This window comes from Giraffa tippelskirchi, chromosome 13 (genome assembly GCF_054371585.1).
Source record: "Giraffa tippelskirchi isolate mGirTip1 chromosome 13, T2T-mGirTip1v1.2.pri, whole genome shotgun sequence".
Classification (NCBI taxonomy): domain Eukaryota; kingdom Metazoa; phylum Chordata; class Mammalia; order Artiodactyla; family Giraffidae; genus Giraffa; species Giraffa tippelskirchi.
In genome coordinates, this window is record NC_137287.1 from 66,060,983 (window position 1) to 66,084,237 (window position 23,255).

General features: G+C 37.0%; 1 protein-coding gene and 1 non-coding gene across 4 annotated transcripts in view; both read right to left on the reverse strand.

Annotated features, from left to right (window-relative positions):
* Positions 1–23,255, reverse strand: part of NEBL (nebulette) — a 363,259-nt gene that overhangs the window by 92,933 nt on the left and 247,071 nt on the right. Inside the window, exons 1-5 of one of the 3 annotated variants that reach the window (XM_081556673.1) lie at positions 19,283–21,087; positions 19,122–19,193; positions 10,241–10,345; positions 7,909–8,019; positions 2,296–2,406 (exon numbers count right to left, since the gene is read on the reverse strand). The exons of the other annotated variants lie outside the window; for them this stretch is intronic. Coding sequence (XP_081412799.1) covers positions 2,296–2,406; positions 7,909–8,019; positions 10,241–10,345; positions 19,122–19,193; positions 19,283–19,363 — 480 coding nt within the window. The 5' untranslated portion in view covers positions 19,364–21,087. Of the gene's footprint in view, positions 1–2,295; positions 2,407–7,908; positions 8,020–10,240; positions 10,346–19,121; positions 19,194–19,282; positions 21,088–23,255 lie in introns of those variants that run through there. 3 annotated transcript variants of the gene reach the window in all.
* On the reverse strand, positions 17,239–17,310 carry TRNAQ-CUG (transfer RNA glutamine (anticodon CUG)). Its single transcript has one exon. It is a non-coding gene; the product is annotated as a tRNA-Gln (tRNA).

Here is a 23,255-nt window from a genome sequence, read left to right on the forward strand (position 1 = left end):
TCACATCTCCAAAGGTATAAAGGACAAACAGCTTCTGAAAGAAAAATGATTCCATCTGGCCCATTGATCAATGTTCTAATAAAAAGTCTGACCAGAAAGGAGGTAGAAATTAAAAGCTTTGAACTGTAATTGTCCCAGTTTCTTGGTTCTCTAACAGACATCAGAAAGTTGACTTGATTTTGGTGGAAACATAAACAGAAAAGCCAAGATGCTGACATGTATTGTTTCTAGGAAAATCAGATACACGTGTGACAACACATTTTGTTTTAAATTAGTAAGTCATTAATACAGTGCAAAGAGACATTTCACATTATGAAAAGGTAATTCTGTTAGTTAAACTCTCTACAAATGAATTTCATTTTACTGAAGTCTTATGGGAGACACAGTTTTGTATTTCGTGGAGATGCTGTGGCCTCACCTACTGAACCAAGAGACATTCTTGCTTTCCTGTGTTTTTCAAGACCCACGATTAAATTTCATATCGTAGGGACAACAAATGTATTATTCTAAGTGACTTGACTCTAGGGGAATATCAACTACTTCACAGGTAGAATACAAATATCATTCTCACTTTAAATCTGAGTAAACAGTCTTAAACACTTTCTAAATCCTATTATATGTTCAAACTTTGCATGTAAAGGTTGAGCTGAGCAGGCAGAGGAGTGTAAGTAAACACATCCTTCTCCCATAAGTACACAGTATTGAATGGAGGAGAAAGGGGCTTTCTACTCTATTCCCTCAATCCCTCAATCAAAGACCTTTTAAAAGAAAAGGCAGAGTTAAAATAATAACCTCAGCTCCATGATAAGGAACTTCTGTATTTGAATTTCATTGAATTATAGAGTTAGATAGTGTCTCCTGAGGGTCTGTAAAATGGCAGCCACCTCCCCAGACCACCACGACCACCCTCTAACCCACACCATTTACAGAAATTCAAAGTTTCTTCAGCTCAAAACAGTGGAGGCTCAGGGTCTCAGCTTTTCTCTCCCATAAGAGCACTGGATCCATTGATCTGAATTCTAATGATAACCTATTTTGACCTATATTTTAAAAATTTCATTTAAAATCTTGACACAATAACCAGAGTGACCTTTAAGAGGGAGGCAGTAGATTGTAACAGAAAGAGTGGACTGGGGAGTTTGATTCTTCAGTCTCATTTTCTTCATCTACAAAATGGGAATCAGTACATGGATTCTGTGAGAACTGGAAATGATCAAAGTCTTGGCACAGTTCCTTGTGCATGGCAGTGCTCACTAAGTGGTTGTTATTATGGCTGTGATAGTCGTTGTGTAAGCAGAAGTTCTTATAAAGCCTCCTGATAAAATGGACTTGCTGGTAATTACAGACATGTAGCTTCTTCATCTCTTATCAATCTTAAACCATCTTAGAAAAGCACTTTTGGTATTGGCATATGTTTATACATTTGAATTAAAATGTAAAACCTCACTCAGTTTTTACTTAAGCATTGACCTATTGCAATTTAATATCAGATGACTGTTGCCATCCTACAAAGAGATGCTGCACAGCTGGGGCTCTGGAGGCACAATTCAGTAAAAGAACTAAGTGATGGGGCAGAGCCTGTGTGAGATGACACAGGCAAACACTTTATCTTAACTGATTCTAACCCATAAAGAACCTGACAAACAGTTCCTACATTTCTTCTAGAAAGCAAAGAATTCATGGTAAGGAGACAAATAAGCTTCCACTGCAATTTCAGGAAAAAATATTCTTGTAGGCCCCCAAGACAGTAGTGATAGCTGAGTAAACACATGAAAGCGTTGATGTACTAGCTACCTTATAGCCAAAGAAGAAATGTGTTCGCTACAGGCTTGTTTCCTTTCTCTGGGCTTCTGCTTCTAAGCTGGCCATCAGGCATCTATTGTCTTCCTGCTCCTCTTGGGTCTTGTGACAGTCTGCCCCCACATGCATTCCAAAAGAAAGCATAGTGGGGTTTAGTCTCCCTAGCATACCAGTTCTTCTGCAGTTTTAGACTGGAAACCAAGGGAGCATCGCCATCATGACAAGGAAGCTATAGGAAAGGCTGTTGAAAACCCAATTTCCAGGTCTGCAAGAAGTATGTGACATTTTAAAGGCATTCTACAAGGTTTTAATAACCGGTGACAGAATAATTCAGATGTGCTTCTGAATGGACATGGAGAGATAATGATAAAAAAAAGATTTAAAGTTCTTTCTGAACAGGAGTGTTGTAACATTTAAACTTCAACAACTTATCTACTAGTCCTGACACGAGTTAACTACAATATTCCAGAAAATCATGAGGAATAGTTTGCTTACGTTACTCTGGTGCTTATTGACCTCCATGGCATGTTTGATCTCAGGCGGCTCCTTCATGTGGGCATAATCTGAGTCTCCTTTGGCAGCATCATGCTTCTGCCTGTAGGCAATCTGGAGAAAAAACCAAATAACTGTTAGTTTCATTTGGAGGTGTATGAAATTTCTTACCTGTTAAATTTCAGTGTTTTGCTAGGATTTTACATAGTATTTGGTCAAGTTTGCCTACGCCTTTATAACAAAATAATATACACAATACTTTAATCTTTGTGCTTCTGTTTAGACTCCTAATTCCAACTCTGTGTCACTTATTTCAAAAGTTTTTGTCCACACGCTAAAATCCCCACTTGTATTTCCCTAGCTTAAATATCAGCTATAGTTTTGGGAAATCTTTCCACAACCAAGAGGTTTTAGGCCAATATATATTCAAGGTTTAAATCCTGGGAAAGTAAATGACAAAACTGGGGAAACAATTGGATATTTAAAAGTGAACTGTTCATTTTTTAATTGACTTATAATTTTATGGAGGCACAACTATAATATTAAATAAACCTTATTAAAAGCCTTAACCTTTCGGAGAAAATACAATGAAAGTCTCACATATGTCAAGCTTTGTTCTCTGTTAGAGAAATAAGCACCTTCGCAATGCCACCCCTCACTACCACGTTAAATCTGCCCCACACTTGGTTGGAGAGAAGGTGTGAGAATAATCAGAAGTACTTCAGAAGTAGAAATAACCAAACTCAAAAACAGAGTTAAAAATTAAAGAAGATCCCTAAGACAGCAAATTATCCCCTTCCAGGTAGTCTATTCCTATATTATCCTATTTATTTCCTTCATAAGTTTAAATTACAAGCTTTCATTTTTGTAAAATTACTTATTTTATGTCTTCTCTTACTAGAACTCAACTGTCTAATTCACTAAATTCTTATAACCCAGAATAGTGCTTGACATAAACTGTAATAAACATTTGTCCAGTGAGTGAATAAACAAATAAATAAGTGAATAAATGAATGAGAATAAAACAAGAATAAATTAATGAATTACTTTTAAATTAATTTAAAATATGTGTTAAAAGTTTAATGATAAGATGTTAAATGGAATTGGAATTACTTGGTGCAAAATGTGTGTGCTTAGTGCTTACTACAACCATCCAAGTTCAAATCTCTTTTCTGACTTCCCCACCGAAGTTTTTTTTTTTTAAACTTCCAGTGAAAGAGAACTCAACCTGGGCATCACAGTTTCTAAATTTTGAAGGTTCTGACACAAAGGTCCTCCTTTAATGAAACTCAAATCTATCTCCCCAGCAATGCAACCATTTAGCCACACAGGAGGATTCTAGTTCACAGGACAGAACGTTAAATGTGGGAACCCAGCTCTCAGTGATTTCCACTCCCAGACTATCCATGCAGATTTAGGCACTAAACCCCTGTATACCCTACACACTCTCAAAAGTACAAATTCCAACTGTTCCACCTCTTTGTTAAGGTGTCCACAATATACCAGATATGGCCTGACTGGTCCTAATTAGAATTCTTCAATTTAATCTAGGTTATCATCTCTAATGTGCTATATGCTGTTAATATATCCATAGATCATGCCAGTTTCCTTTTGATTACTATGTTGAGATTTCTGTCAACGAATGCCCCTAAGTTTTGTTCACCCCTGCTTAGCTCTGTTCCTACATCTGATTATTAAGCCTCCCATACAGCACCTCATGTTATTCCAAGGATAATTCATCTTGCTAGAGTCTGTTCACTGATTTACTCCATCAGGAAATCTAATTTTGATCAACATATCTTTAAAATTTTCACCAATTAATTACGTTAAACAGAAACCCGTTAAGAACCTCCATTCAGACTGAGAAAGCCCATCATCCCAGTTCCATTACATTCTATAACTTGGTGGGGGGAGGAGTTTAATGGGTGGCCAAGTCTCTTAAGTCAAGGAACAACATTTATGAGAACTGCTATAAGTAAAAAGAACTAGCATATGCCTGTTTCCTTTCTGCTGGATACCGGGTTGATTCTGTGTTTTTGACTGTGGTACTTGTGACATTATAAACACAACCAATGCAGCTGATCGTTTTGTGGGTTATCACAGAAGTAGTGAGTCATCAAGCACAATTTTAAAGAGCACTCTTTCTTAAAAAGGCTATGTAATTTTCTACTTGCTGCATTAAAATAGTCATTTCATTTATAGCTGCTACTAAGCACCACTTTAGAATTAAGATTACATCAAATTGGAGGCAGCTGAACTTTAATTTATCATATTAATTTTCATCCTTAAAATAGCTAATGGAAACGTATGTTGAGCTAATAAATTTTCTAATAAATTTGATTTCTTAGGATGTGTCATTATTGTGTAGCATTTCCCTAGGCTAACACTGCGTTCTTCATACCTTGTGAGTTAAGGTTGCTATGGCACTAGACACCTAATTAGGGGAAGATATTTGAAATAGTCTTATATAAACTATATGTAAATATGTTTACACAATGAATATATATTTATCTTATATATTTCATCTTATATGTTTATATCTCATCTCTACATATAAAAGATGTATTATAGTTCTGATTTGCGGCATATTTCATAACTACTAGATAGGTACTGAAGTGAAAGTGGCTCAGTCGTGTCCAGTTCTTTGCGACCCCGTGGACTATACAGTCCATGGAATTCTCCAGGCCAGAATACTAGAGTGGGTCGCCTTTCTCTTCTCCAGGGGATCCTCCCAGTCCAGGGATCGAATCCAGGTCTCCCCCATTGCAGGCAGATTCTTACCAGCTGAGCCACAAGGGAAGCCCAAGAATACTGGAGTGGGTAGCCTATGCCTTCTCCAGCAGATCTTCCTGACCCAGGAATCTAACCGGGGTCTCCTGCATTGCAGGCGGATTCTTTACCAACTGAGCTATCAGGGAAGCCAATTCCATAACACAGGCAACCCTGAAGCTCCGGAAACAGGACCTTGTGGTCACTGTAGATACAAACAAAAGCGCTCATAAATCTTCGCCATTCAGATGCCTGAGCAGCCTGTATCACTTCTGTGATAAGGGATTATTTAGCCTCAGCGTGAGACAGCCCCTGTGAGAAGGGTCTCACCACTTCATGGCACAGTCCATCCATTTCCAGAACCTTTCTTTGTGATACTTGTAAAATTTTTAGTGAGAGTTATCTAACAATATGTCCTCCTAAAATCTCCACATGTCTTTTTTTAAAAGGATTTCCATGTATCAGTCATTTTCTATAAGGAGCATTAACCTTATTACTTCAATCTGAATATAAGCATTTGAGAACGTTTGCAAATTGATTTGAAGATAATAATTTGTCCCAATATCAAAAGTTTAGGATACTTTTCACTAGAAACTGGAATATGCTTATATTTTAGAATTTGCCTCATATTCTAATTCAGGTTGCCACAAATCTGACACTATTTAGACACAGTAAAACATTAGTTGTTTAATTATCACAGATACTATTAAATTGTTCTACTTTCTTGCCTGTCATTATCAGGTAAGCTCTGAGAATTCCAATTTTAACAATAATAAAATAGATTTATGTGTATCTAAAGAAATGTTATGACAATTACATAAATCTTTGAAATAGACACCTTCTTCAGAATCCAGGTATTTCCTCTCTAACAAGTTCAAAGACTAATTATGACCCTGGGCAGTGATGCTTCTTGAGAGCACATATATTTCTTTCTTAGGGTGCATATTCTATTCTAGAATAATACCTGTTACCAATTAAGTGGCAGTCTATTCTGGAAAAAAATAGGAACAGATTCCAAAATGTCCAATATGGATTACTTTTTATGTTAAGTTCTATGTACACATAGTTGTGTACTATAGACATGCTTATGCCATAAAAATTTGAGAAAAGTTGTGCACTTCCAAAGCAATTAAGAATGTAAATATCTGAAAATGTTACCTTCCCAAGTACAAAACTAAGAAAAGATTGTCTCTTTTCTTTATTGTATAACTGTTGCTTATTATTATTATCACAAAAATCTTGTCAAATATCAAATGTTATAATTATTTGCTTTATAAAGTACTCTGTATGATTAGCAAGGGCTGGGTTATCAGATGTTGGGTAGGAAAAAAAGGGCAGGCATATTAGTCATGGTCAGCCATGCAGAGCCCTGACATATATTTTTAGCCTCATGTTGCACAGCTGAGATTAGCTTACTGCCAAGCTGGGTACACAGTGGACATTTAAGTCTGTGATAATGAAGCACTTAAAGATATTCTGCAAAGAATAACTATACTTGGTGTTGTTCAAGAGTAATCTATTTTCAGACTATTTTAAAATTATCTACATATCCTATACTTAAAAATAAAAGGATTCTGGAGAAAGAAGTGAACTTGTTTAATTAAAAAAAAAAAAAAGAGGGGTAGAAATAGTAAGAAAGAAGTGGTAATGGATATAGCTTAGAACCCATACTCTGGAGCGAATTCACCCATGTTCATATGCTGGCTCTGCTATTTGTTAACTGTATGACCTTGAGCAAGTCACCTAACCTCTCTGTGCTTCAGTTTTCACATCTCCAAAATGAGGCTATCTCATGGAGTTGTGAACATTAAATGATATAAATATATGTGAAATGAATAGAACAGTAGCTGACACATAGTGAGCATTTTTATGTATTTATTATTATTAACCAAAAATGTAGCATGAAAAATATAAACTATGTAAAAGGAAACATTTCTTTAAAAAAAAACCAATCAACTGAACAAAAATCCACTTTACAAGTATTTATTATACATCCCTTGTGTTCTAGGAGTCCCTAGACTCCTAAGCACAGGGATGGAGCAGGGAACAAGACAGGTGAGGCTCCTGCTCTCTTATGGATGAATAAAGTAATCAAAAAAAAAAAATAAGAGTGTACTTTAAAGAAAACATAGCAATAATATGAGTGAGAAAGAGGTGAAATATTCTATTTTGAAATTCTGTTTTAAGGAACACAATAGATTAAATGCATTAAGGATTCCTTCTGTGTTAATGTACTCTAAAAGGAAAATTACTCCTAAACTCTCATGAATTCAAAATGAGTTTATATGATGATAGTTCTTAAGTCTGTCTGCACCTTGCAATCATTAAAACAGCCACTTCTACCTGGTGGAGGCTTTTTTGGGAGCCTGAGATAGTCTAAGTGAAAACACCATCCACAAGAAAAAACAATTCAGGAATCACTTGTCTAATTGAGGGAGCACAGATCTGTGGATCCTGACTTTAACCATTAATTCTTTATCTGACTTTTAATAAGCTATGGGTATGTTCTCTCACAAGTTAAATCAAAGACTAGTTTAATATTTGCTCTAAGATTGTAATCTAAGTAAATTATCTAAATAAGATTCATATTTGCTCTGTTAGTAGTGGTGAATGGGACTAGGAAAGACTGTATCATGTAACTAACACACTGGCAGGTCCTTGTCACTATCTGTCACTATCAGTGACCATCACTATCAGTGACTGCTGACAGAACATGAATCAGTTGCTTCCAAAGTTTCACTCCATATTTAATATCTAAGATAAACAATTCTTTATAAAATGCTAAACAATGTGTATTAGGTATATATTTGATTTACATAATTATACAACAATTTAGGAGAACCATACCTCACTCTGTAGCTGTGTAACTTCTCTGGCAAAGACACTGTCAATTGTGGCTGGCATCTGCTTATAAAGAGAATTGGAAAGGTCCGCCTTAATGGTGCCTTTGTATTTTGCCTAGGGGGGAAGAAAGAAAAGAAAAATAAATATGTCTTAGTTTTTCTTTTACTGTGAATATTGAAAGAGAATAAAGAAGAGTACTTTCTTAGGAAACAAATTAGTTGGGATTGACATATATACACTGCTATGTATACACTACGTAACTAATGAGAACCTACTGTATAGCTCAGGAACTCTACTCCAGGCTCTCTGGTGACCTAAATGGGAAGGAAATCCAAAAAACAGGGGATATATGTATACGAATAGCTGATTCATCTTGTTGTACGGCAGAAAACAACACAACATTGTAAAGCAACTATCCTCCAATAAAATTTTTTAAATATATAAAGTCAACTTTAATCTCAGATAGTGAACCTGATGTTCATATTTGAAGAAATAAATCCAATTTATCATGGTAAAACCTTTAAGTCAAACATATAAGCAAATAACAACTGGAAGGGGGGGGTTGAGGGATGGGAGAAATGGGTGCAAAGGGGTCAAAAGGCACAAACTTTCAGTCATAAAATTAATACGTGAGGACATAAAATCTAGCATGGTGCCTATAGTCAATAAAACTGTATCACATATTTGAAAGTCGCCAAGAGAGTAAATCTTAAAAGTAATCATCATAAGGGAAAAAAAAGAAATAAGATGTGTGACTCCATATGATGACAGACTTACTGTGGTGGTCTTTTTACAGTGTATACAAATATGGAGTCCTGAAACTAATATAATATTCTATGTCAATTATACCTCAAGTGAAAATTTTAATTAAATCAATTTAAATTAAATAATGGCTATTTTTCTACTTAAACTCATGCATATTTCTAAAAGTAATTCTATTTGTGTGTATCAACAATTTCATATATTTGATCATCAAAAAATATATGAGAATGAGACATTCGAGCTGTTCCAGAAAACACAAGTCATTAGAATTTGTCTAACACCTGAACACAAAGGACAGCCTTCCTTTATTCAAGTCTTCTTAACTTCCTCCACCACAATGGCGGGGTGCTGGGGTGGGGGAGCTTTTTTGCTGTTTTTGCACTTTCCCACATACAATCTGCACTGCCTCTAAATGATCTCAGTCATTACTCATAAAGAGAGACACTCATTCACTATTTCCTCTTGGGAAGATTAAGTTCAAAGGAATGTAACAGATTGCCCTCTTCCTTTTTTTTTTCTCTGTAGTTAACTCCTTTAGGAAAAAGACTCAATTAATAATTAAGAACACCAAGCATTTCTCTGTGAAGGAGAAATGATATATAATAGCTTACACAAGTAAACAAAACTGTGGCTTTCCCCACTCTATCCACAAGTCCCTGATGTTACTCCTACTTGGAGCCAAATTTGAGTGTTGATTCATTGAGCATACAGCTTGTGTAAGCCTTGTGTTTCCATAACTCTTCAGATTTTCATACTTAAAATCTACCAGTTTTCTTCCAAATGCTTTCATGTTGGCAGAAATAATCCCAAGAATATCATGTTGATCTTTTTCCAACATAACTTACAAAACACTAGAGGTCAGTCATCTACAACACTATCTAATCATCTTCTTTTCGAGTTTATCTCTTCAAAATGCTCTATTCACAGACACTGGCATTGCCTCATCACAGAAATCAGTGTTAACATTGTGCTTTATAAGACAACATAAGCTGCAGTTCTACATGCTCTCAGAAAAAGATTATACGATTTTTCAGCTGGAAAATGAACATAGCGCATTTCTTACTCTATGGTTTCATATCAGGTATCTCTGTTGAACTGATCCTAACCAAAAATAGTTCAAATTGATCTGAAGTTACTTACCATAGATACATTTTATGGCAAGTTTGACTTATTTTCAAAATGAGATTGGATCATTTATATCTAATAAGTCTGTTAAGAAGTAAAATAATGGAACTTCTGGAACTATTTTGCCAATACTTTCTATTGAATAAAAATATTCCCTTTTAATTTGATGTAAATAAAAAATGGTAAAAAAATAAAATAAAAAAATAAAATAAAAAATGGTTAGAGTCAATATAGATATATACAACAAAACATATCAACAATAGATAATAAGCTACCAGTTTACATGAGTTATTGACATAATGCATAGAATTACACAATTATACAGATATTATTAATATCAACATTCAGTGGTATTATCCGAAACATTATTCTCTAATTTTAATACGCAAACTTTTATCTACATAAATAGAAAATAATCCAAGCCATTTAAAAAGTTTTGATACCTTACCTCAGAAATGAAAGCACCAATGTGTTTTACATGGTTTAGCATAGGTGTGTCAGTCACAAATGTGCACTTGTCTTTAGACTTTTTATACTCTTCTTTATAATGGATCTAAAAGGGAGAACATTTTACATAAGAGAAAAAAAAAACAATTTTAATGCTCCCTTTTTGAAAAGAAGAATTAACCTGCGCAAGTCTATTTTCTGAAATAAATATTCCAGTGTGGAATGATGCTCAAAACAAGCCAAATCAAATAAACTGATATCCAGCCCAGAACGACAAAGGTGATGAGGCAGGGTAAGAAAAAGGCTGCTCTTTAGATAAGCAAGGGGACAGTTACCGTGAAGGATCATGTGTGTTGGACCCACACTGACTATGGGTCCCATTTGTCCAGCTTCTTCAGCATAATTAAGAAACATTGGTACCATGTATAAAATAGCTAACTCATGAGAATCTACTGTATAACACAAGGAACTCTGCTCAGTGCTCTGTGGTGGCTTAAATCGGAAGGAAATCCAAAAAAGAGGGGATATATGTATGCATACAGCTAAGTCATTTTGCTGTACAGTACAAACTAATACAACATTGTAAAGCAACTATACATCAAAAAAATCAATTTAAAAATTAATTTTATCTTTATTTTAAAAAGAAGCATGGCTTCCCAGGTGGCCCAGTGGTAAGGTAAGAATATTGGAGTGGGTAGCCACTTCTTTCTCCAGATTTTCCCAATCCATGGGAAATCCCATGGAGAGAGGAGCCTGGCAGGCTACAGTCCATGGAGTTTTAAAGAGTTGGACACAACTTAGCAACTAAATAACAACAACAAAGTATTGCATACTCAGCACACTCTTTTATCACTTGATTTCCTCAAACCATGCTACAATTTCTCAATAAATAAATCTAGTTCTGTGCTAAGCATGACCTTTCTCAAGATAACTTGAATACTGAGAACCAATATACAAGTTCGAGGGAATAAGTATAGCAGATGTATATAAAATAGGTATATCCAATTTACACATTTTCTGTGTAGCTATGTCATATCACACACACAAACTTTAACTCACATCTTTAAAAAAAAAAAAAAAATTCTCCATTTCACTCATACAATTGTCCTAATTTATTGTTACTTTAAGCCACAGACCCTAACAGGTAAGCCTGTGGTCAAACAGAAACACAGTTGCCTACCTCTGGGTCTAAAGTTAGGAGTCATCAGGACAGATGTGACCAATTAAGAAGACAATGAAATTAAACAAATGGAGATTACTGTTAGCACCATTACCTAGACATGCTGGATTAGAGGAGGGGGCATAAATTGTGGCCACAGTGGGATTCTGGTTACTAATTAATTACGCTCAAATCAAAGCTTGAATATCCAATTTATGAGCACCCATAGGCCTCCCCAACCTCCTCCCCTCCCCCAAGCATAGAATCACCCAGAAAGCCTGTCACCTGTGGAGATCACTGCAGAATGCCCCCTTGTGGTGGCAGGAAGACAAATGGGACAAAGTGCAGAAAGGCTTAGCTGAGCAATCCTCATTTCTTCTTTCCAATTCACTAGTGAGAGGAGTCCCTCTTTCCCCCCTCAGGAGAGGCCAGGATTACTCCGCGAGAAGATCCCACATGGGCAGATAAGTCAAAAAGAAGTCAGGAACTATAGAGAGGGACCTGAAATGTAATCCCACTGTCACACTAATTGCCATCCAATCTGAAAACTGGGCAGGCAAAACTTATAACTATTTGAGAGGATGAAGGTAATTTGCTGAAAGTTGTATCACCCTGTAATAAAGTCATGTTTATCTACCCAAGACTGTAAATACTTAGACTGAAAAAAATGTTATAGTTCAGATGACACATTACGTGGCCTCCCTAATTACAGCCTAAAAGTGAAGTTTAACGGTATACACTACCTGGTTCTTACAGAACATGACTAATGTTGATGTTACACTTTAACATGACATAGAGATTTTACCATATTTGAACAGACCTAAGGGGCATTATTTGACCTGAGGTATAACCAGCCACGAACATACTGAGTAACGTTATTTTAAATGCCTTATTTCACGGCGATGCCTCAGATATTAGATGCTGACCACATTAAACATTTGCTCTATTCATGAAATCAGCATTAGAATATATTTATCTTATCTGAGCACTAAATTGCTTTATTTTTTTTCCTTCTCAGAAATTAGCCATAATTTTCGGTCTCTGCAAATCACCGTCCTCAGTCACTAGTAATTAAACTGTTAATGGCACTATGATAAATAGTAGGCTATTTTGATCATAAGGAGAAAAAAAAGTATCTCCGTTACATAATTAAGCATGAGAGAAAATAAGCTATCATTAGGCTTAAGTTTGGCTCATTATTTTTATCTTTTGCCACCATCTCTTCCCTCTCCCATTCACATTCTTCACAGAAGTGGTATGTGCTGTGGCTACAGCCTCTGATAAGCTCTGACTTGAGCAGAATGTTCCAGACAGGAGCTAGGGATAAAGGTGAAGTATTTACTTCCTCTGCTATGCAGGCAAATAGTTCAGTCTTGAGTGTGCTCTCCATTCCTTTCTTTGGTCTTTATTTAAAAGATACACACACACACACCTACTATATGCTTATTGTCACTCATATTGCATTTCTAATGAATTTTACAATATGAGAGACAGTAAGCATATCATCTTAAATTTTTATATAAAGAATACCACGAATTAGTAGCTTTCATATACTAGGAGAATTGGAAAAAATAGATGAAAGGGAACTACATCGATGATTAACACTAAATCTTAGGTAAAATAAAAATCACTGAATAGACAGTCAATTCCAAATCTAACAGATGGCCCCATCTATTGGATAGATTGCCTCTCCAATCCCTTTCTTTCCTAACAATAGAACTCAAGTGTATTTACGGGAGGAGATACGCCCCTACCGCAGCCGCAAAGGACAAATTGCTCTGAGACAGGCATGGCTTTCTCATTCCCTTTGGCCAGTGATCGGTCGGGGAGGACAGGTGCCCAGCTCTGGCCATGAGACATTCTTGGAAGTCTCCCCAGCATTATTACTGGTGAAGCTCGTACAAGGGGAGAGACTTGCTGACACAGCCCATTGACACCTCGCCCGCCCACCTTTTGTCTTCCCCAACCACAGGAAAACAGCAGGAACCAGGCCATCACAAGACAATAAACCACCATACCAATGATGGCAGAGCAGAAGGAAAGGAGCCTGAGAGACTGATAACATCAAGGCTGAAGCCCCTTCATCCAGGATTCACCTCAAAAAAATAGTCATCTATCTGTTAAGCATCTGTGCTAGGATTTCCGTGTTCTATGCAGCCATCTGCACTCATAACCAACACACAATCCAAAGCTGATGACTTAATGTCAATAAGATGCCCTAAATAATTTACTTTCTGCTGACCTCACCCATTAATCCCACCATGTCTCAACTACAGTTTGACTTAAATTAGTTGAGTGTGCTTCCTCTTCTTAGCCTAGTTTCTTTCAATTTAGTATGAGACCAGCTAATGGCCGAAAGTGGAAGTCAAATGCAGAAATGTTAGAGGGTATTTCCTTTTACAAGCATTCTTAACCAGAAGGAGCTAGGAAGTCTTTTCACAAATGGAACCACACTGGCTAAATGCAATGAACCCTGGAAGACAGAACTGCGGCTCCAGCACTGTGTGTTATCTGAGGCACTCAGAGCCAAGGCTGCTCTCCCAGGCTTCTGAACACCACTGGAGCTTTCTCTGGAGGGGTAACCATGGAATCCCATGTTTTCAGCATCGGGAAGGGTTACCCACAATAAACAATGTTCACTTGCCTGGAAAATGTTCTTCCTGCTGCCACACAAATGAACACCCTAAAAAGGTTTGAATCAAAACACTGAGTCAGAGGCTTCTGGCAGATGCGGGCTCACTTGCTCTGCAGAGACTCTTTATCCCAATTTACAAGAAACATACAAAGGCTCCATTTTAACCTACTATTTTTTATGACCACCCTACAAAAGGCTCCCAGATCCATGATGCTGACTGCTCAGTGCAGTCAGTGGGTTTGACTTATTCAAGGAATTGATTAGATAGCTGAGTAACGGGACAAACTACCAAAGAGAGGATATCTGGGGAAATAAAGAGCATTACATGGCTAAAAGAAAAATAAAAAAGGCTGCCTCAGAGAGCCAGGTGTCTTTCAAGATTGGGAAGTGAGCTATGCAGAGGGGAAACCCCACGGTATGGGCAGAGCATGTGCAAAGCAGAAATTAGGCAAGGCAAAACAAAAAAAATTTTTTTTTTTTAAAAAATGTCTCATACTGATCCCCAAAATGAAGCCATTTGATCTGAAAAACAGACATTTCTTTCTATGGAGAATTCTAAACAGTGCAAGCCTTCCAGGACTTATCACCAGGCCATTCTTATTTAACATTTTAATGAATTATCTGGCAGGGGCATGATACAGCCAAGTCTGCAGGTCTGCTGATGACCTTGCACTCTTATGGAGAGGGAAATGGTAAACTGAAAGAGACGAACTGCAGAAGCCCTCAAAGGGCTGTGCCAGAGGGTGGGCCACTACAGATTAGATCAACCCTAGCAAGGGAAAATCACTCGGACTATTAAAAGAGGATGGGCCCTACGTGATCAGCTACAAGTCAGAAATTAGGACTGGAAACGGCTGAGGATGCTGTCCTTACTGAGGCTGATCTAATGGCTTTCTGCAGCCCCCCTTAGTCCAAGAAACTGTAAATATCATCACAAAGCAGGCAGGAAACAGCATGCTTCCCTACTCATAATCACAGCCATGCACATCTGGACCTCTGTGCAGAGTTCTCGTTACTACATCCTGATAAAGACACATGAAAGCTCAAAGAGGTCCAGAGAGGAATGATCAGAATGATAATGAAGGGGATGCAGAGAGACTGTGCCATGAAGAGAAATCCATGAAACCAACCTTCTCATCTGGAAAATGGAGCAGAGTAGTAAGGGGCTACCAGCCAGGCACTGGACTTGGCCAGATCTAAACCTGAATCTTGTCCCCATCCCTGACTAGTCAGGTGGCCAAGGACAAGATACTCAGTGCCAGGTTTCACCACCTCTGAACTAAGGCTCACGGGGCCTATGGCACTAGCTCACTGTGGCATGAAATGTAGTATCGCATGTGGAGTGCCTGGCACACAACAGCAGAGAAAGGACATCGTGGTGGCCAAGGTTTAGGAGTCAGATAGACCTTGTTCCAAATCCCAGGTCAGTGTCTCACTAGCTGTGCGATTTGGTCAAGAAAATGTGAGCCTGGGACTTCCCTGGTGGTCCAGTGGTTAAGAATCAGCCTTGCAATGCAAGGGATGCAAGTTCAATTCCTGGACAGGGAACTAAGATCCCACATGCTGTGGAGAAGCTAAGACTGCAGGCTGCAACCAGAGAGTCCATATGCTGCAATGAAAAATACCGCATGCTGCAACAAAGACACGATGCAGCTAAATAAATATAAATAAGAAAATGTGAGCCAGCTTCTTAAAGCTTCAAGATGTAGGACTCGACAAAGCAGGCAAACAGAAAACCAAATTCACATGGTGACAAGCTGCAAACAGATTGCCTTCAAACAAACAAAACCGCTCAGGTAAACACATGGATTTCTCCCTTGGGATATAAAGGATTATAAAACAAAACTAAAGTCCCTGAAGGCTTGTCTTTAAGATTGAGACCGGGTCAAAGACTGGTGGACTAAATTAAATGTGAGCACGAACAGATGGACACTATCAGAGACATAATAAAGACTTGACTGGAGCTCCAATCTAACTCAATTCATCCTTTCTATATTTGTTTTTAGCCCCATATTGATGCAATTTCAAATATACATTTTAGACCACCATCTAGTCATGCAGACAACACAACAAAGAAAAGAATTTCAAATTTAAGTTAATCTGCTCCATATAAAAACATTGATGACACCAAGTGTGAATGAACAAGTTATTACTTAATAATACTATTTAATTACATTTCTAAAAACAATAGAAATTTGATTCAGTCTAATCCCTGAAACTCTTCCAGAAAGGGTAAATTAAAATCTGATTTAAAAATGATTGTACAAACTCTTGATTCTTTTTTTTTTAGAAACAAAGAAAGCAATTGTTCAGACTGTTCATTGGTAAATATAAAAATTTCAAAAATTGAACCAGTATCTTAGTAAGTATGAAATTCTCTTTGCAAACAAAATGTAAACATGTACACAGATATAAACTAGGCCACAGTAATATGATCTAAATATTTAAGTGGAACAAGCTATGCAATATAAACCTATAATAAACAGAAATTACTCTCATGTATTTGACTTCACCTACATGAGAGTGAAATAACATGGCTTTCGCTTTGTCAAAACAGCAAAGGCTATCGCCCCTCACTACAAGATTGGTTTTGAAGTCACTGAGAAATGCTCTTATCACCTACTAACTAAAGTTGTCACTTTAATAGTTTATATAACTTGAAAGTGAAGTTGCTCAGTCGTGTCCGACTGTTTGCAACCCCATGGACTGTAGCCTACCAGGCTTCTCCGTCCATGGGATTCTCCAGCAAGAATACTAGAGTCGGTTGCCATTTCCTTCTCCAGGAGATCTTCCCGACCCAGGGATTGAACCCAGGTCTCCCGCCTTGTAGGCAGACGTTTTACGGTCTGAGCCACCAGGGAAGTCCAAAAGTGAAAGTAGCTCAGTCGTGTCCAACTCTTTGTGACCCCATGGACTATACAGTCCATGGAATTCTCCAGGCCAGAATACTGGAGTGAGTAGCCTTTCCCTTCTCCAGGGGATCTTCCCAACCCAGGGATCAAACCCAGGTCTCCCGCATTGCAGACAGGTTCTTTTACCAGCTGAGCCACAGGGGAAGCCCAAGAATACTGCAGTGCGTAGCCTAGCCCTTCTCCAGGGGATCTTCCTGACTCAGGAATCGAACCAAGGTCTCCTGCAATGCAGGCAGATTCTTTACCAACTGAGCTATGAGGAAGGGCAAAAGTGTTCTTCTAACTAGGTAGGAAGGTCCCACCGAGATTTGAACTCGGATCGCTGGATTCAGAGTCCAGAGTGCTCACCATTACACCATGGAACTTGACTCAACCACAAATACACCTCAGACAAAACAACACTGGAAGAGGTACTATTTCCAGAGTTACAGAACTTGAAGTTTTAAATGGTCACATTACTAATATTGGTGTAATACATAATAATAAAGCTAAGGTAAACTTTGCATGAAAGCTATAGGACAGATAACATGGCAGATGGCTAAGAGACAGGGCTTCATGTTCAAGTCCTACTCCCCACTACTTAACTGTGTGATCCAGGCAAATTACTTAACCTCTCGGACGGAGCCTTCTTTACCCTCACCTCTAAAATGGGAAAACAAGAGAACCTACCTCATAAGCTGCATTACCTGGCACTTAGTCCTCAATAAATCTTAGCTGTTGCTGCCTTTACTATCACTGTTGTTGCTGTTATCATTTCACTATTATTATAGCTTACAAAGAACTTTTACATATAGTAGCTTGTGACAAATATTAAGAAATGGCACAAAGAAACACTCAATTTAAAATTTAATTACATTACATGTCAAGTATACAGGAAGGGGTCTGATTTCCACCATCCCAGCTCTTCTAACAAACCAGAAGGGAACACAGAATCATATATAAAATGTGATTGGATGGATAAAAAATTAACTTATAGAGACAATCGTTAATAACAGCTAGCATCTCTTTACTCACAATGTTCCAGACAATTTACTAAGCACTTCAAATGTGTTATTATTTCTTAATCTTAGTATTTGAAATGCTTCCCTTTAGGAACTGTGTCCCGCCAGCCTGCCCAGGGTTCCTGTTAAACTACTCAGGCAGGCTGATTTTAGAGAACACTGACTATATGGCCCAGGATTGATTTCCTCTGCAAATAAAAGTTTGTAAACTATTCTGATCATCTTGCTTAAGAACAACAACAGAAACAACCAGTTCTCTGCTCCCCTTTCTAGATAAGACAGGCACCTGCTCACGCTTCATGAGCCATCTTCCCTGTGTACCAGCGATTCTCTTACAACCGTTCCAGTGAGGATCATCTAAATTCTCATCCCAAGAGAAGAACACATTTCCCTTGCTTCTACCATCCTAGTTTACATATTTACTCTAGATAAACAGGTAGACAGAAAATATATAGATTGTTGTTGTTCAGTCGCTAAATTGTGTCTGACTTTTTGTGACCCCATAGATTGCAGCACACCAGACTCCTCTGTCCTCCACTATCTCTCAGAGTTTCCCCATATTACTTAATTCTGTAATTCCAGGATGCCCTCGATATGCAACATAAACTGATTCCAGTTAACAAAAAAAGTCCAACAAAAATGCTCCTTTCATTAATAGCATCATCCACATCCAGTTCAGAGTTCTCAACATGCAGTTCAGTAAACTGTGAGTCCTAAATTGCTAATAAATGTTAGATGCACATAGATACATGCATGTTTCTGGTCTGGAAGCCTACTGGATTCATCGGATTCCATAAAAGCTACTCAAACTGCTAAAAACCAGTCATTTAGATAGAGATCCTCTCAAAACAAATTACATCATTACACAAATTGTAAAAGGCTTTGTATTCTCAATGGAATATGTTCAGAAATTTGATGCTTTATGATTTCATGCCAGAGTGACAGTGAACTTCAAGAAGGGACAAGATTCTGGCTTAAGAACATGGAGACATGTCCCCACAGAAATTCTCTGTCTAGGTGACCTTGGGAAAACCATCTAACGTTTCTGGACTTACTTCCATGATTTGGAAAATCACTGGGTTTTAAATCAATGATTTCAGGGTTTTCTCCTCAGCTCTCTGATTCCATGCCACATATGCAAGGCAAAACAGATAAAAATTACTTATGCCACTTACATCACTAATGAGTTCAGTGCATCTTCTGGCCAATTCCATACTCAGGTCTTCAATAACAGGCTTAAAGAATACCTGTCCAGGGAAAAAGGAAAGGTAACATTTTTCTCATCATGAACTTTAAGGAACAAACACCACGCCTCAGCAAGCGTCTTCTCACCCACCTTGTCTTCTTCACCTTCTTCTTCCCCTGTTTTTTCTTCTTCAGTTTCATCTTTCACGTCCTCAAATACAGGAACCCTCATTCTTACTCTTTATATATATGTGTGTATATATATATGTATTAAATTCACGAGTGCAGCTCCTTTTCATATACTGCAGCACCCTTGAGATCTTGGCATCTCTGTGTTCTGGCAGAAATGACCTTGCCCAGGCCTCCTCCCTATTTAGCTCACTCTTCACCCTCCTTATCACAGCTGTGTGTGAGTGGATAGAACCGGATCACTGAGGTTGGCAAGGACTAGCCTCATAAGAGGAAAGAATATTTTAATAGGCAAAATTCAATTTTGTGAACTTTTCAAGTCAACATTCTTTAAACTGAGACAAGTTTATTAACATTTCATGAATTTAATTCATTCATAAAATAGTTTGAACAAGACTTAGAGATTCTGGGAAAACCACTCAGCTATAACACTCAAGATAATACAGTGTAAAGCCTACTATCTCAAAGATTCCTCAACTCCATCTAAATAAAGCTTTCACTGGAATGTCAGACATACCCCAGAGTTGGTATGGTGAATCTGGATCATTAAACTCATTGCATTAAGTTAAATTAAAATTTTTATGAGACATATATATACTTTTTCAGTCTAAAAAAATACTTTATATTAGCTGATTAAAAGCTAGTAATTTATCATGGAAAGCCCTTTGAACCACTTTGAAGAATCTATTCTGAGTTAATTATGGTTGTTAATCATACACTGCTATTGTATTATTTTAATTGTAAACATCATTAAACATGAGAAGCTATAGTTAACATAGGCTGATACATTATTTAAGAATTCTAGAAACATCATCATTTCAAAAAATAATAATTACTCTCTTTCAATTCTGCCCATTGGGTCAATTTTTACAAATTTCACTAGATATTTATATATTTCTCAATGTGTAATACATGCTTGGAAAGGTTTAGAAGAATAAACTATGACAATATTTACAATGCAGTATGTATCTCCAGTTATATAATTTAAAATGTATTTCTCAGAATAAATCCTTTAATGTCAACTGAGTTAGTTCTAAGACTATACAGTTCAATTTATCAATTTCGTTTTTTAAATCCTAGGATAAACTACTATTTATAAAGCCGTAGCATATCAGTGTGGGACATAATAAAAAAATACCCTATGCTGAATAATGAAACAAATGATATAAAACATAACTTTAATCAAAAAATACATTCCAAGCAGAAAAGCATAATAATGTTTTCTCTTAATAGCGTATCTATTTCTTTTTTCATTTTTGGAGTATAATTGCTTTATAATGTTGTGTTAGTATCATATTTAGTTTTAAATTTTTTAAATTGCCTTGGCCTTGCCTAAAAATTCTGAAAAGAAAAAAATTCTATACAGTCATCATGTATAGATGTCTCAAATTGTGTTGTATGAGGCTAAAATTCTGCAGAATACTCTGAAGGGGAAAAGAGGGTTTCTTAAGCAAACATGTTTGGGGAAACCTGTATACTAATCTATACCCCTGCCACTTAGAGATCCACAAGGCATAATGACACATTAGAAGCTCCCACACTACACCTTAGAAGACCCACAACCAAGAAAACTATTTAAGTTTGCTTAACCCAGCAATTCCCAAAAACGAAAGCCTATTCATCTAATCTAATCTAACCTATCTACTACCCACTTACATACCTACCTACATATCTGTTCTTTTATTGACATTTCATACTGCAAAAAACTAACATACTTCTGTGAAATATTACTTAGAGAAACATTGTTTTATTCTGAAAAAATGGTTGTGTTCTATTAAGAGTTGTTGATCGTTTTATGAAATGACTTTTAATGCAAACTTAGTGGCATTACATAACCTGCTTACCAGCAAAATGACAAGAAGAAATGCCCCAAGGGTGCTGAAACTGGAAACTTTAACTTTAAAATCATAGTCATGGGGACCTCCCTGGTGGTCCAGTGGTTAAGACTCCATGCTTCCAAAGTAAGGGGAGAGGGTTCAATCCCTGGTTAGGGAACTAAGATACCAAATGTTGTATGGCATGGTCAAGAAAATATAAAAAAATAAAATAAAATCATAGTCATGTCATGCCAGTGTAGAGAATTCTATAAGGAAATTCTCTGTATGCTATATTTGTTCCATAAAAGAGAAGAATGTGTGGACTCTACTTGTTTCCCTCAAGCCCTCTGCCAAAAGACTATTATAGTATTCTATAGAAACTATATTACATTATATTTATTTGGAAATAGGAAGAGCGTATTTTTTTATAAGCTTTTCTTGCAAACTTCTAGAAGCACAGGAAGAAAATCTTGCCAAAGCTGCCTAAGATGCACTGCCTGGCTAGTGTTTGAGGTGACAGTACTTGCAAAGCTCATGGTGACATCTCCTCTCTATGGTAAATTACCTTGGTCAGACTTCAGTGGCTGCTATTTTCTCATTTTCCATCATACAACAAATTCTTATTGTCTCTCCACTGTGCTGGAAGAAAATAATCTGTTGAGATTATGCACAGAAGTTTGGAAATCAAAAACAAATGCCATATACAATGTGAGCACAAATTTTCCATGTAAGATTTTAGAATCAGAATTTTAAAACTATACGGGTCCTTAAGAAGTCTATCCTGCTAAAGCCCTCCCTCTCTTTCATACAGAACAAAATTGATGTCAACAGAAATTAATTATTTGTCTTATTCACAAAGTTACCTAGTGGAGCATTAGGACCAAAATTTAACTAGAGTCCTACGTTCATTCATTCAAAGAAATGTGGTTATTCCAGGTACTGAATTTGATGTTGGACATGCAATGGTGAGTCAAATTTAATTTGTGCTAAAATGAGGTAGGAAATTTTTTTTAAAAAAATCATTCAAGACTTGCTGTAGGAACTCCTTAATGGAATGTTTGGCAAGCTAGATACATTACTACTTTTGATTGAATGCATTTTTTTCCTTTTTACCTACAGGTATGATATAAAATTCATGTAAAATTTTCTGTTAAATATTTTAAGCCCTGAACTTCATCACAGTAAAGGTCTCTTAATAGCTTCAAAATGGGACTTTGGGAATATGAAGGAAGTGTTCTTCATGGATAGCTATCATGTTTCAAAATTCCCTAATTTCCTTTTTTTTTTTTAAACCATGTTAAATGCTGTATTTTAATACATATTTTCACCTTAGGCTGAGCCAAAAGGGCATATCTGCATAGCTGTTAAGCCCTTTTACTTACCAAGCATTTCATTTCTGTCATCTACCTTTTACTTTCCTACTCTACCCATGCCCTGATTGAGGATGAGACCAAGGATGGGATCATATTATCTACAGCTAGACACCCCCTGAGGTCCAGGTCTGGCTCTCCCACATCCTCTAGGGAAAATTATTTAATCCCTGTCTGGCTCAAAGTCTCCATCATTAAGCAGAAAAACTGAATTGCCCAAAGTTAATAAAAGGAAAGCAGCTAAAAATGGGAAAGCCCATTACAAACACAACAGTTTTCAACTATCTAATAAAGGTACACAGTTCCAGGGAAAGAACTTGATATCAAAAGATCTCTCATTTGAAAGAGTAAATTCTAAACCTTCAATATGTTTTTAAAGGCCAGGAAGTCTTCATGCAGCATAACCACCCAAAGACAAGAGCTAACTTGTGTATTTGTAGTACAGAAGTCTTCCATATTTTTATAGTTTGATGTTTATGTATAAGCAAATCTAATTCTATAACAACTGACAGGTCCCAGGGGTAATTCAGGTCTCTGGAGACACAGATCCTGGCCAAGGAAGTAAGTCTACACCATCATCACGAGTCATGCAGTGTCTGACTGTCTTCTTATTCTTAAGGTCACATACAAGAAGAATCTCTTGAATTTTGAGAAGTGTTTCATATTTATTTCACTTTTTTTCTCCTTTCTGTTCTCTACAGTGATGGAACACGTGGTTCTTCCCTAACATGGTGATGAGTGACTTGGA